Source organism: Biomphalaria glabrata, chromosome 3 (genome assembly GCF_947242115.1).
Source record: "Biomphalaria glabrata chromosome 3, xgBioGlab47.1, whole genome shotgun sequence".
Taxonomy (NCBI): Eukaryota; Metazoa; Mollusca; class Gastropoda; family Planorbidae; genus Biomphalaria; species Biomphalaria glabrata.
Window position 1 is genome coordinate 22,282,486 of NC_074713.1, and position 13,624 is coordinate 22,296,109.

At 32.4% G+C, this 13,624-nt stretch overlaps 1 protein-coding gene across 1 annotated transcript; it reads left to right on the forward strand.

Annotated features, from left to right (window-relative positions):
* The first annotated feature begins 70 nt into the window (after positions 1 to 70).
* LOC106056849 (ras-related protein Rab-1A) lies at positions 71 to 11,364 on the forward strand. The gene is made up of 7 exons (XM_056024006.1): positions 71 to 238; positions 5,296 to 5,368; positions 5,472 to 5,519; positions 5,651 to 5,698; positions 5,834 to 5,929; positions 8,833 to 8,964; positions 9,049 to 11,364. The coding sequence occupies exons 1-7, from the start codon at positions 216 to 218 to the stop codon at positions 9,244 to 9,246; spliced, it is 618 nt and encodes a 205-aa protein (XP_055879981.1). The 5' UTR covers positions 71 to 215; the 3' UTR covers positions 9,247 to 11,364.
* The last annotated feature ends 2,260 nt before the right edge of the window (positions 11,365 to 13,624 follow it).

Consider the following 13,624-nt stretch of genomic DNA (forward strand, 5'->3'; position numbering starts at 1 on the left):
CGTTATACGGAAACTCAAGCATTGCCACGTTTTTAGTATGACGTCATTTACAATTACATTTATCCCTCTAAGGAAAATTGAGAAATCGGAAGAAGGAAGCCATTTTGTTTGCAGGCGTATTGAAATTTATGTCTGCCACAATAAACAGGAGACTGTTTTGAAGTTGTCAGCCCTGATTCGAACCTAAATTACAATAATTTGTGTGTGATCAAATTATGTCCACAATGAACCCCGACTAGTAAGTAAATGGGGCTCGTTAAGGCCTAATAATAAGAAATGAGTCTAGATTTCTAGATAGACAAGATGAAGATCCCGTTTTCAGTCAGTGAGTGAACTCATTTAACTCATTGTGACGAGTCACGACGAGTGTCACACTCACAGTGTCTGTCCGCAGTTATGTTTGAGTTACAGTGACAATCAATGAATCTTTCACCGTCACAATCTCGATCTGCTAATCAGTCTATCCCATTCCGGTATTCCTATTGATGGAATAGGAATCTTCTAAATTTGGAAACTTAATTCTGTAGAATTTAAAGAATAAATTTAACAATAATTATCATATAAATTATAATAAATAATAAACTTTTACTTCACTGTCTTTACTTAATTTTTAAATTTTTATTCTAATCATCTAATCTAAAAGTCTAAATTCTAATACTAATCAGACTATAATGCAAACAGTCAAAATAAACTTAAGACTAAGACTCTGAACACTCTTCATAGGGAGGGGAAATAAAAAATTGATCTTTGAAAAAACAATTTTTTGTTAGTACATCATTAAAATACTTATAAAGAACTTTCCAATGGTGTTTAAATTATGACTGTATGTCTAATAGTTAGAAAGTTATGAATTTTTTTTTGTCGTTTTCGCCTAACATTGTTGCCATGGAACAAAAGAGATGAGTCATCATGAGAGCGTCTCTCTCGCTAAGCCAGCGAGACACACCCCCGCTCAAAAAGTTAAAAAGTTGGAATTGAGTTTCGTAGAGGATAAATCTATTTATTAAATAAGAAATTTAATAGTAGATTTAGTATTCATAGTGAATTTCTAGCTCACAAATCTAATTTCATTTATATTTATGAACTTTACTTGTTTAAAATGTAAATATTGTTGTAATAAACAAATTATCGGGTCTAGATCTACAAGAATTGTCAGAGAGGCGGGGACAAAATGGCGGCGTTCTGATGGCAGAAAATAACAAAATATTTAAAAAGTGGGATCAAAATTGTCTGAAACAATTATTTTTCAAATACGCTTTATAATTCATGCGACGACGATTAATACATAAAATCTATTTGAATATATCCAGAATATTAGGCCTTACATGGCCTCCAGTGGCTTTACATTGATGACGAAATTTTCTTATCAAAATTCAGTAAATTCTGAAAATCCCATAGCCCCCAATGGTAAACCGTATTTTCAAGTTTTTGAGCGATGCGACGGAGATATCGAGATAAAACTTGGCAGAATTATAGCCAGGCATGATATCTACCATGGGAAAAAAAATGAATCATTGATCATTTTCCTGGACCCTGTATTGCTAAAAACAAAAATTGAGTATTTTTGATAAGAAATTAAAAAATTATAAATAACTTTAAAACAAAGCCGTAATTAAGCTTTATATAGGCCATGGTCTAAAGTAATCGATAACAAATTGGCCTCACTTGCACATTTATAACACATGTGTTAAAAATGTGCAAGTGAAGCCAATGCAAAAAAAAGTCGAAAACGCAATCTCAACTTTATCGGTCATTTTTTACTTCTGCACTTCCGGGTTTTTTCCGCTAACTACTCTTCAGTCTCTTGAGTCTAAAGTCTAAACTCTAGATCTAGATTCTAATTCTAGACTACTCTAACTCTAGAGTCTAGATCTAGCCGATTTCTAGCCTAGTCTAGATTTTCAGTCAACTTCAGCATACTTTAGGGAGTAACTAAGTCTAGAGCCAGAATGAACCTTTTAATCCTTTAATTTACTTTAAATTACACTGATACTGATAGTAAATTACAGGTCTAGTTTTTACTGTACTGTTTTGTCTAGTCAAGATCTAGTCTAGTAAATTTATTTAATGTAAGACCCAAGATGTTTTTTATCCCTAAAACTAGTAAAACAGGTCATTTAAATTCAGGCACTTAAATAGGGTAAATTTAATAATTTATTCCTTCCATAACACTTCTCCACCAGCTAGACTGCTAGACATACACAATTTCCTCAATTTCTCCAGTGAACATTCCATTTATTATAATTCAGAGCTTTATTTTTGGTTACTAGGCTATAGTAGGCTATACACTGTACTTATACATTGTATTTCACCTCATAAATAACTGTTGTCTTTTAAATCCCCTTTTTTTTAAAAAAAAACTTCTCCCTAAATATCATATCAATTGAGAAAATTCACTGGTGTTACTGTGAAACATTCAAATTGGTTTAAATTTCATTACAAGTGGTCATAGGCTAATGGCGCAAAAAGAAATGGTTCTTGGTTAATAGTTTACCAAACAAATGGTTCATAAATAATTAGTTCACAGAATGGCAGGAAAATTTCTTTAATGTATGTAGGCTGTATAACAATTTAAAAGGAACAACACACTAATTAAACTTTATTAAACCTACATTGTTAAAAAGAACTTAGAACAAAGTTTTCCAACTACACCAAATTTATCCTTGGCTTGTATGACAATTTTTTGTTAAAGAAAGATAAAATCTGATAACCTGTGACCCACACTTGAAGAAATTTGGTAAAGTCATTCTCTCTATTGCTCTAGTCAGTGTGTTGCTTAAGGCATGTAATTGGTAAAACCGGAAAGTTGAAGTTATAATTGCATACACATTTAAGAACATCAGTATTTTATTTTTAAAGAGGAAGCAGCATGTAGTTTTTTTTTGTTGTTTTTTTTTGCCTGTTTTAGAACTAAAAAAAATTATAATGGCTCACAAATTTGAGGGAATTTAGCTTTAGACTTTAGAAGATCAAGTTGCTTATTTTTTTAAATATTTATATGTATTGTACTATTTGATTTCTTGAGGTTTTTAATATTTCCAATGTACATTTCACATCCACATAGAGAACTATGGTGTCTATAGGAGGTATAAAGACCCACCGTATTTCCAGTTTCCGTCATGCCATGTTTATGAGTAAAATAAATTTTGTAAACCCTGCACCTTTGTATATCTCACACAGCTGCCATTCTTTTGTAGAAACTTGTATAACCTGTAGGTTATATGCGTGAATTGCAGTAATTAGTAATTATGACACAAATCAGGCAAATAGCTCAAGTTGAAGGGCTCTGTGATAAAAAGATATAAAATGCATAGCCTTTCGAACTTAAAAAACAAGCCAGCAGTATAATAATTATGACATAATATCTACAAATATGATTCCTCTTGTGATTTAACATTCCATCCAACCAAGTTGCACTACAGCCCATGGAGGGCCCTAGCCTGCTCCAACACATATTTCAATCTGATCTATCTTGGGCTTTACGTCTCCATGCCTGGGCTCAAGCAGTTGATCTGCCTCTACATCATCAAGCCACTGTGCTTGTGGTCTGCCTTTGGGACGCCTGCCAATTGGTTTTTGTCAGTGAATAATCTTTGCTCCTCTGTTCTCTGACATTCTGTTGACATGGCCTGCCCAATGTAATCTGTTCCTTTTTATTTCTGTTACTATGGAGGGGGGTATCATATAGCTGATATATATCTTGGTTAGTGCAAGTCCTCCATTTGGTTTCCTCAAATATATATTGCACCATAAGCCATAAATTTTTTTGAGGATTTTCCCTTCCTGAGTATAAATTTGATGATTGAACATTATAATTGTACAAAACATAAAGAAACATTAATTTTTATTATAAAATAGAAACCATGCAAATGTGGACGATTGTCCATAAGAGAAAATAGCATTGGCTGATATCAAATGGCCTATGATATAAAAACTATTTAATAAGATACCCATACTTAATGTTACATTTGCTTTTCTAAATCAAAGAACATTATGTTTATCAATTTTTTTTTATCTCTCTACAAACTAGACATGTCTAGATTTTATATACGGTACATTGACTATTTACTTGATTTTCTCAGCTCTTCTAGTTTATGTGTCATTGTTTTTCTTGGAAATTGAAATAACTAATTAACTAAAATAATTAACTAGTCAACCAACCGCTATTTTGCAGGGCCGGCCTTAGGCCATTGCAACCTATACGACAGCATTGGGCCCCGCACTTTCAAAGGACCTGAGCTTATTCTAGGTGTATAAATTATTAAATTAAACCATTTTATAACTTATAACAGATTTCCCGCAGCCTTCTGTCGATTTACCGGGAGCTCCTGGAAATCTCCTGAAATATACGAAAAAGTCCTGAAAATATCCAGAAATTATTAAAATCTATTGAAAACCCATACAAATCATACAAATGAAATATATAGACAAAAATTGTCATTTTGGGGTGTCATTCAATATAGAAAACGTCAATCTTACGCGCTATAAATAAAAATGGCATTATGCATTACCCGTAATTGTGTAGTCTTGTGAAAGAAGCTTCTCGCGCCTCAAACTAATGAAGAATTACTTGAGGTCAACAATTCTCATAGTAGATTGAAACATTTGGTAATTCCTGCTATTGAGTGTGATCTTAGTAGGAAATAAAATTTTTATGATTTACTGTATGTTTTCACTACATGCAAAGTTCGTAAAGTGGTTCTGTGTGTAGTAAAGAATGAATAAAATGCAAAGACAAATTTATTTTCGTATACAAACTCTTAAATTTCACTTATTATCCGTATCCCTACCCAAACTTGGCCCAGCGAAATCCGTTTCGCATATGGCCCCACAACGGTTGAGTCCGGCCCTGCTATTTAGTGACAAGTGAATACAGAGTACATTATTTGTTATCCTCCCCCCCCCCCCCCCTTCTTTTTTTCTCAGCTAAAACTACTTGGGGTAGAAATAAAGAGGGATTTTCCCATGACTTCTTGGTCACAATGGTTAAGTCCGGCCCTTCTATTTTGTGACGGGTGAATACTGCTTGTTCTCCACCCCTTTTTTTTTCATAGGGTAACTCTAGTTCGTCTGAGTTGCAGAAATAGAAGAGTGATCTTTCCTTTACTTCTTCTTGGTGTACAAACTCTTGAGCCATTTAAATAACTTGAACTAAATATGAAAATGCCTGCTTCAAGACTAAAAATTTTCCTATTGAAACTATAAAGTTCCTTATGGCACCTGAAATAATTTGACTGCAAGTGTTAATTTCAGCTTAAAAGCATTTTAAATTTTTAAAATTTCTATTTATTTTAGTGATTACCTCTTCAAACTTTTGCTTATCGGAGACTCTGGAGTGGGTAAATCATGCTTGCTTCTGCGTTTCGCTGTAAGTAATTTTGATATCATTCTGAATTTAATATTTTAAATCTGTAATTATAAGCCAGATTTGACTTAATAGTTGGTAAACTTAAAAAAAATATTTATTGCAGGATGATACATATACAGAAAGCTATATCAGTACTATTGGTGTAGACTTTGTAAGTGTTTCAATACATTTTTTTCAAGATAATACTTAGGACATTTAACTATATTTAAATTTTAGATAAATGTTCATTTTTATTGCTTTACTGTCAAATATTTTGCAGTGCTTTTTTTTTTTTCTTTCTAGAAAATTCGAACAATAGAATTAGATGGGAAAACAATTAAACTACAAATTGTAAGTAGTTCATTTTTTTTTCTTATACTTTTTAATTATAAAGAGTTGTTTATATTATACTTTTTAATTATAAAGAGTTGTTTATATGTGTTAGCTGTGACTTAGTAGTGTCTTTTTGTAATTTTTAAATTATAGTGGGATACTGCAGGACAAGAAAGGTTCAGAACAATCACTTCCAGTTATTATAGAGGAGCTCATGGCATCATTGTCGTTTATGATGTAACAGATCAGGTGATACTTTATTTAATGATACAATAAAATAAGTATTATACATTCATTTGTACCTTGTTGTTTGTTTCAGTGATGGGAATTTTCTGAAAATTTTCGGAATATCGAAAATTTCTTCGATCCAATTTTCTAAAAAAAAAATCAGAAACTTTCCTAGACATTTAAAAAAAAATCTTAATTTTTTTAATGAAAAAAAAAACTGATTTTTTTATTTTTCATTTTTGGATGAATGCTAAATAAGATTTGATTTGTTTTGAACATGCGCACATCCAGTCTTGACACAGTTAAAGTTCTATTTTTTTTAAATCTCGTGTTATTGTATTGTCTTCTTTATCTAGGTCTAGAGTGATTTGAATCAATCTAGATAAATCTGTTCTAGATAAGATATCTAGTTTCTTTAATTTCAATACTTTTGATATACTTTTGATCTAGAGACCTAGATCTAGAGCGTCTAGACTTCAGTGGCTGCTTGCTATCTTTTGAAAAGTATCAGACTTGAGAGCATCATGTCATAATGATAATTATTATTATTATAGCTTTTATATAGCGCTACTTTCATGCTTATAGCATGCTCAGAGCACTTTTGGTCCAATCTCATTTGTGGGGGGGTTGGGGTATCTAGGAGTTGGTTTTCCGTGCTGCCTTTAGGCACGCAGTAAACAGTGCCGCTATGCTCTTTTTTGCCATGTTATGATGGCCCCTAGATTTTTCTAATTTGAACCCTGCCTGCCGACTCCATGAGTTCAAATGGGATTAGATTAGACATCTAGATCTATTACAAGATCTAGATCTGGTAGGCCTACTGGCCATCTATATAGAATTAGAATAGAAGATATAGGCCTACTTTACATGACTATAGACTAGACTAGAGTCTCTAGAGTGAGTTACAGAGTCTGATAGAATATAATAATATATTGGATCTAGAGTCACTAGTGATGTAGATCCAAGTTATTAGATTTAAGTAGATCTAGATAGATCTAGATCTTACTAGTGAGAAATATATATTGTGTGCAGTCAAGATTATGTAGTGTAGTTATTATGTAATATAACATTATTTAAAGAAAATATTTAAAAAAATGAATTTACATAATTTTAAAAAATTTAGCAAAATCTTTTTATTAAGTCGCGCGACAGGCCAGGGGTGTACAACATTTCCTAAAATTTTTTAAAAGTCTGTTCCCATCACTGTTATTTACTTTGACCTAGTCAACTAATTACTAATAACAAATGTAACTTAGTTCCTGAATAAATACTACCTGATACCTTAATAAATATATTTTTAGTTGTTTTTTTTTAAACATTTATATATATATTATGTATGTAGATCTAAATTTTAAAAAAAATGTATTTTGAGCTTAATCAAAATTAAAGGAATTTGTTTTTTTTAACATCCATTGCACTGTTGCCTTTTTTTTTTTTTTTTTTTTGAATGTTAACTCATTCATGACATTGCAATAATGGCTCAATTATTTATGAAATTGGACAGTATTTTCCTCTAGTTTAGGAAAAAAAATGTTTTTAATGAACTGTTTTTGCATTACTTGTAAACATACATAGTTTTGTTGCAAAGGCTTTGCGACTTTGTTTCTTTGTCCACCTACAATGGTAGCAGAGTCTGCATTCTCTTATGAAAAGTGAACAACAGAAGTGGAGTTGCTTTTCGGCTAACAATTATGTCTGTCTTGGATTATAGAATTTCCATTATTGGTACCGTATTTTAAGTTATTGTAGAAAATGACCTTGCCTTCTCCATTGCAATTTTTCTAATGGTTTTCTTGCTTTTATATAAAGCTTTCTTTTACAAAGGCAATTTTATAAGCAGATCTATGTTTTACATTCTAAAAGACAAATACAGTTTACGTTTTCCCTCAATTTAAAAATGATAGAGCAGTTAACATTTTCTCCCATTATCAACATGTTGTAACAATTATAGCCAAGAGAATTAAAATTGTATCACCTTTTTAGAAAAGAATTATACATTTCATATGAAAATGTCTCACTACTGTTTTTGATGTAATAATACTTAGCATCATTGTTTTTAAATCCTACCATGAGCTACAGTGGGTATCTAGTGTAATGAATTTTGTGATAAAAACTAAAAACTTGTGCACATTTCCAACCTTCTCTTTTGGTTATTGAGGTCATTGGCCTGATTGAAACAATCTTGTTAGATTGCATAGAGGGGATGCACCAGATTTAGCTTTTGTATAGTTCATTTCAGACTTGTGCCAGATACAAACCAACCAGAAAAAAAAATTCTTTATTAGAACAAGTATAAAATTAAAACATGCCTATTCAGTTTCTAGAGATTACATAACAGGAATATTATAGAGTTTAAACACTAAAGTCAAAATTAAAAGTTACATATTTGTATTATCACTATTTTGTTGGCCTCCTTCAGTCGTAGAACGACTATGGTTCATCCCGAACACTTTTTCATGTGATCGTGTAATCCTATTTTGGAGAGACACTCCCATTCACATATATCGCATGTTAAGGTGGCTTTCACCTTGGGGGTAGATGAGCTGGCCATTTTTCATATGGCATACTTTTCTTCCAGAGCAAAGGATCATGTTTTTTCACTGTCCATAGCTTTCTTGGTCACCGTCTCTCTCAATCTAGTGAGTTCTAGGGCTATGTCTTTCCAATGGTCAGTATCAATGTTCACTGTTTTTAGGTCCTGTTTTATTACATCCACGTAATGGAGGTGGGGAAGCAACCAATTTTTCTTGAGCCATGTGCAAGTTTGCAAGTTGCCTGTATATCACTATATATTTAAAAAAAATTCTTTTTAATTAGCCCAATTGTGCTCACACTAATACTAGTTGTATGCATGTTTAGTTTACTTCAAAATGCAAAATAGTTTTTAGGAATATGAATGTTGCATTTTTTTTTTTCTTCAACAGGAGTCTTTCAATAATGTGAAGCAGTGGCTTCAAGAAATTGACAGATATGCCAGTGAAAATGTCAACAAGTTATTAGTAGGAAATAAGAGCGATTTGACAACAAAAAAAGTTGTTGATTTTACTACAGCCAAGGTAAAGATTCTGTACAAATGTTTTTACTTTACTTTATTCATTTTGCCTTATAATATGTACACAATTTTTATCTTTCTTATATAGGAATATGCAGACACATTAGGTATACCATTCTTGGAAACCAGTGCTAAAAATGCTACCAATGTAGAACAAGCATTTATGACCATGGCGGCAGAAATTAAGAACAGAATGGGCCCAATGACAGCTGCATCTGACAGTAAACCAAGTGTGAAGATCAATTCTAGCACTCCTGTGAATGCAAATAAAGGTGGCTGCTGTTAATGAGTACCTTTTTTTAAATTATGTTTTTGGGGGCTTTTTATGTTCAGAGCAAATCTTCTCAAGAAAATCTTTTTTTTTTTTTTTTTACTAAATCAGGTTTTACCTGTCTTATTTCAATATTTAAGCACTAAGCAGTTGCAACATATTCAATACTATTTTCTTTTTCAAAAAAACAGACAAAAGAAAATTGAATTAACATCAATTTTATCTTATTTTGTAGATCAGCCTTATTTTGTTGACATAACACTTTTTGTTTAAACTTTGAAATGGGACAGGTTTTACTTTTCTAGAAAATGCTTAAATCAGGTTTAGTTTTTCATACTGTGTTGCCTTACTATTTTTTTTGTTTTTTTTACCCCCTCCAATTTTGTTTTGCCAAAATGAACATATTGTTAAACAATGTTGCTGTAGTATGAGGCACACAGTTTTCCCCCCAAAAACATTTCTTCTAAGATAAATTTAGTCAAATTGAAGGTCACTGATATCAAGCAATTAAAAGATAACCTGAAAACTAATAGGAAAAAAAAATCTTTTCTGTACATTCATTATGTATTTTCTAATTTATGTTTGCATGTTGCAAGTGTGTGTATATAACAAGTGAACAGGTAGCCAATGTTGCCTATATGTTTATCTACTAAGCATTGTTCACTTGATATTCTGCACAGAGAATGTCAGTGAAAATAATCCCAATTCAAGGCCATTATTTTGTTTCAACAACAATGTGTTCTGGTGTGGAGATGAGATTGTTTCTCAACAAGCAGATGTTGTTACAACATCAGTTATTTAGATCAATGTGTGCTAGCAAAGTCTTTTCCCCCCCTGGAACTTGTGATGGTTATGTAACAAGATTTTTTTTTTCATTTAACCCTTCATTGTTTGCATTATCTTATTAATCCATACCAGATTATCATTAGGATCTATTTATGTCATTGACATACAACATTAATATTTTAAATTTCTGTTTACTAGTGAATTCATTGTTAATGACTTTTTTTTTTTCTCACATTTTTCTATATGTTTGGATTTTTGTTTACAACTCTTACCCCCACTTTGATAGATGATGTTCTAAATATTTGAACATCAAGGCAGAGTATGATGTGATATTGAGGGTTGTTAGAACATTAAGCTTTCAACCTCTTTTTTTTTTTTTCCTTTAATGGGCCCTTATTTTTTTTTTTCATTTCAGTACTCATTTTTTTTTTTTTTTTTTTGCAATTATGCATAGCCTGTGGTCCATGTTTGTGCTGGCAATTGTATGTGTGAGCAGCTGTGTGTGGTAGAGATTTGCATGCAACATTTTTATGTGCCATGTGATAGTGTTTTGTTTCTTTTTGTCCCAGTCACAGTGGTAGAAATCATGAATGTCTGACAAGTTTCACCATTATTATGATTTGTTCGCTTTTGTCTATCGGTTGAAACTAAAACTACATTTTATGAAGACATTCCGAAAAATTGAGCGTTTAATTTGTGAAACTTAGTTGTAAGATGTAATTTTGTTTACAGTGGAATAAGGTTCATTGTACAAGTAGCTACAGTGCCCAGTTTGATTTGTTATTGATCTAATATTTTGTGCAATTGTCCTTTACTTGAAAGAAAATTACCTATTACTTTAATATATGTACATTTTAAAATTCAGTTAAAAACCATTTGAATATTAGTTATACAGTCAGATATACATGCATATCTATATATACACATACACATTTTTGTTCCAATTTGGGGCCTTTTTCATTTGTAGTAGTATAAAAAAAAGTTTTTTTGTTTTTTTTTTTAATGCTTAAAAAATTTCAGATGTTTGCTAATTGCAAACATTGAGTAGGTTCATGAAGTAATTCCTAAATTAGACTAATGGTGTTGTGCATGTTCCTTATGTTTCCAGCGGATGTTTTGTATATCTCCAACTCTTTGTTTTATTGTGGGTTTTTATGATGAAACATGTTTGGTTGTTCATCTTCCGAGAAGCATAAAACAATTAACTGCACTGTAACAATATCATTGATGAATAAAAAAAAAACAAATATCTGTATATATCTATAAATATATTGAACTGCTTTGAACTGATTGGTGTTTGATGAGAGAATGAATGGGATTTGTGTTTCAATAAATTGGAGAAATGAAGTCATGTATTGAATTATTCATGTTACTCATTTGTTTGTATGGGTAAGCAATGAAGTGTATTAAAATATTCACGTTACTGATTATGTATGGGCCTTATATTACCAACATTACATTAAATACATGTGCACAATAGTAGAGTACTCACTTTTAAAGTTGTGTACACGATTACTTTTTAAAAAAATTTTAATGCAAACATTTGGCGACAGGTTTAGTAGATTTCAATCTTATGGTCCTTAATCTTAGGATGAAATGTCTTTAAATTGCTAGTTGGTTGTCAACTGTACTAATAAAGCCTAAATTAAAAACTAAATGACCATGTTAGGCTCCACTAGGACTGATATCCAGGCCTTTACCTCCCACTGAAACTGAAAATAATAGGTTAACAGCACACATTAATTTTTTTTGCACCATTTTACATAGTAACAAAAACTCGGTAAATAATAAATACACTAGTAAACATAGTAACAAAAACTCGGTAAATAATAAATACGCTAGTACACATAGTAACAAAATCTCGGTAAATAATAAATACACTAGTACATGCTATGGAAATTTAAAAAAAAACTGAATTATAATTACTATTGTTTTGACTATGTAGTGGTATTAATTTTACTTGACTGTACAGTATAGCTCAAAATTCTGCCCATGTGGCTTGTAAATTAATAATTGTACATTAATGACCTAAATGATAATAAAAATACTAAATGTATTTATGTTTAGATAATTAATCAAGGTATCAATTATATAATCGTTGAACAATTTATGTGTACATTTTATATCACTGATGCCATATACGGCCTACCGAAACGTCGGCACAAAGTGTACGTGTAGAAAATCACCTCTTCAAACAAAAAAAAAAAATAATTTTTCCCTATGTTATTTAATATAGAGCGGCTCTTTTTAAAGAACATAACATTGAACACCTTAAATGAAACCAAACGTATTCTTAGTTTCAAACGCAATTGTTAGATTACACTTAGAGTGAAGGATTGATGAGAATATTCACCAAAAAGAAACAGTTTGCTGTAGGGCTGTTCACATTGTAAGTGGAGACAAAGCCATTTCCCCACGGCGAATGCATAGAAAATTGTTTGCTAGCAGTGATGGAAGAAATGATTCCTGAAAAGAATAATGCAGTTGAAACCGCCAGCTTTTCTCATAACACTTAACAAGTGAAAGATATGTATAAAAATCTCCATTCAAAACTGACAAACGAAATTTTGAAATGTTTTCTATTGCCGCTGACATCTGATACCGCTCAAAGTCTTCGTAATTATACTCAGTACAAATAGTAGTTTTGAAATCGGAGAAGTTATTAACATGAGAAGCATGCATGAGACTTTCACTGACGAAATCCTGTCTATAAAGTTTTGACCATCGCAGAGGATCTTTCTCGGGAGTAGCCTAATTAGTTGGAGTGACTTCTGCTGGTGCCACAAGTATAGACTAGCTGTTCAGTCTGGACCATGTGATGATGATCGTGTTCAGATTGAACATTGTATCAGATGCCCAGACAGAGCTGCAACTGGAATTGAAGGACTTACAAAGCTAGACATTCCTGCTTGTAACATTTCAAGTGATGTAGACTATTGATTTGTAATCTGTGTTGCTTGCAGAAACTTTTCTACGAAAACAAGCGTTAACGACGATCACAATTAACAACACCTATTTGCACTGGCGGATCCAGGGGGGGGGGCGGTAGGGGCGATCGCCCCCCCCCCCACTCGGCCGACTCCCCCCCCCCCCCGGAGGGGGGGCGGGCGAATTTTATTATAGAATTCACACAATTTGTATACGAATTTATTACTTATGTTAAAAATAAATACAAATTATTTATATTTCAACCTATTTTTAGATTATTTCGCCCCCCCCTCTAGTATGTTGGCCGATTGGTGGGGTCGGGAGGGGGCGATGGTATCAATCCCGCCCCCCCCTCCCCATACACTTTCGAGTGGGGGGGGGCGGTCCAATTAATTTGTAGAAATCACAGCTTGCTAATAGAATCAATGTAATATCTATATTGTGTAGACTTGTTATTGATTTTTTAACCGATCTTTATATTATGTCGTTCCCTGTTTGCCGATTGGTGGGGGGGGGGGACGAATACCTCTTCTGCCCTTCCCACCTTAACCCTTTGAGTGGGGGGGGGGCGGTCCGTTTTTATGGAGAAATCATAGTTTGTGAACAAAATTAGTTGAATTAATATATACATTTTATATTATGTCGCTCCCTTTCTGGTATTTTGGCCGATTCGGTGGGG

What these genes read in the sequence shown, in the direction of transcription:
- LOC106056849 (XM_056024006.1), top strand. Translation starts at nt 216, where the DNA reads ATGTCCACAATGAACCCCGACTA. An exon ending in TCCACAATGAACCCCGACTA is followed by an intron (nt 239 to 5,295) that starts GTAAGTAAATGG and finishes TATTTATTTTAG; the next exon opens with TGATTACCTCTTCAAACTTT. An exon ending in AAACAATTAAACTACAAATT is followed by an intron (nt 5,699 to 5,833) that starts GTAAGTAGTTCA and finishes TTTAAATTATAG; the next exon opens with TGGGATACTGCAGGACAAGA.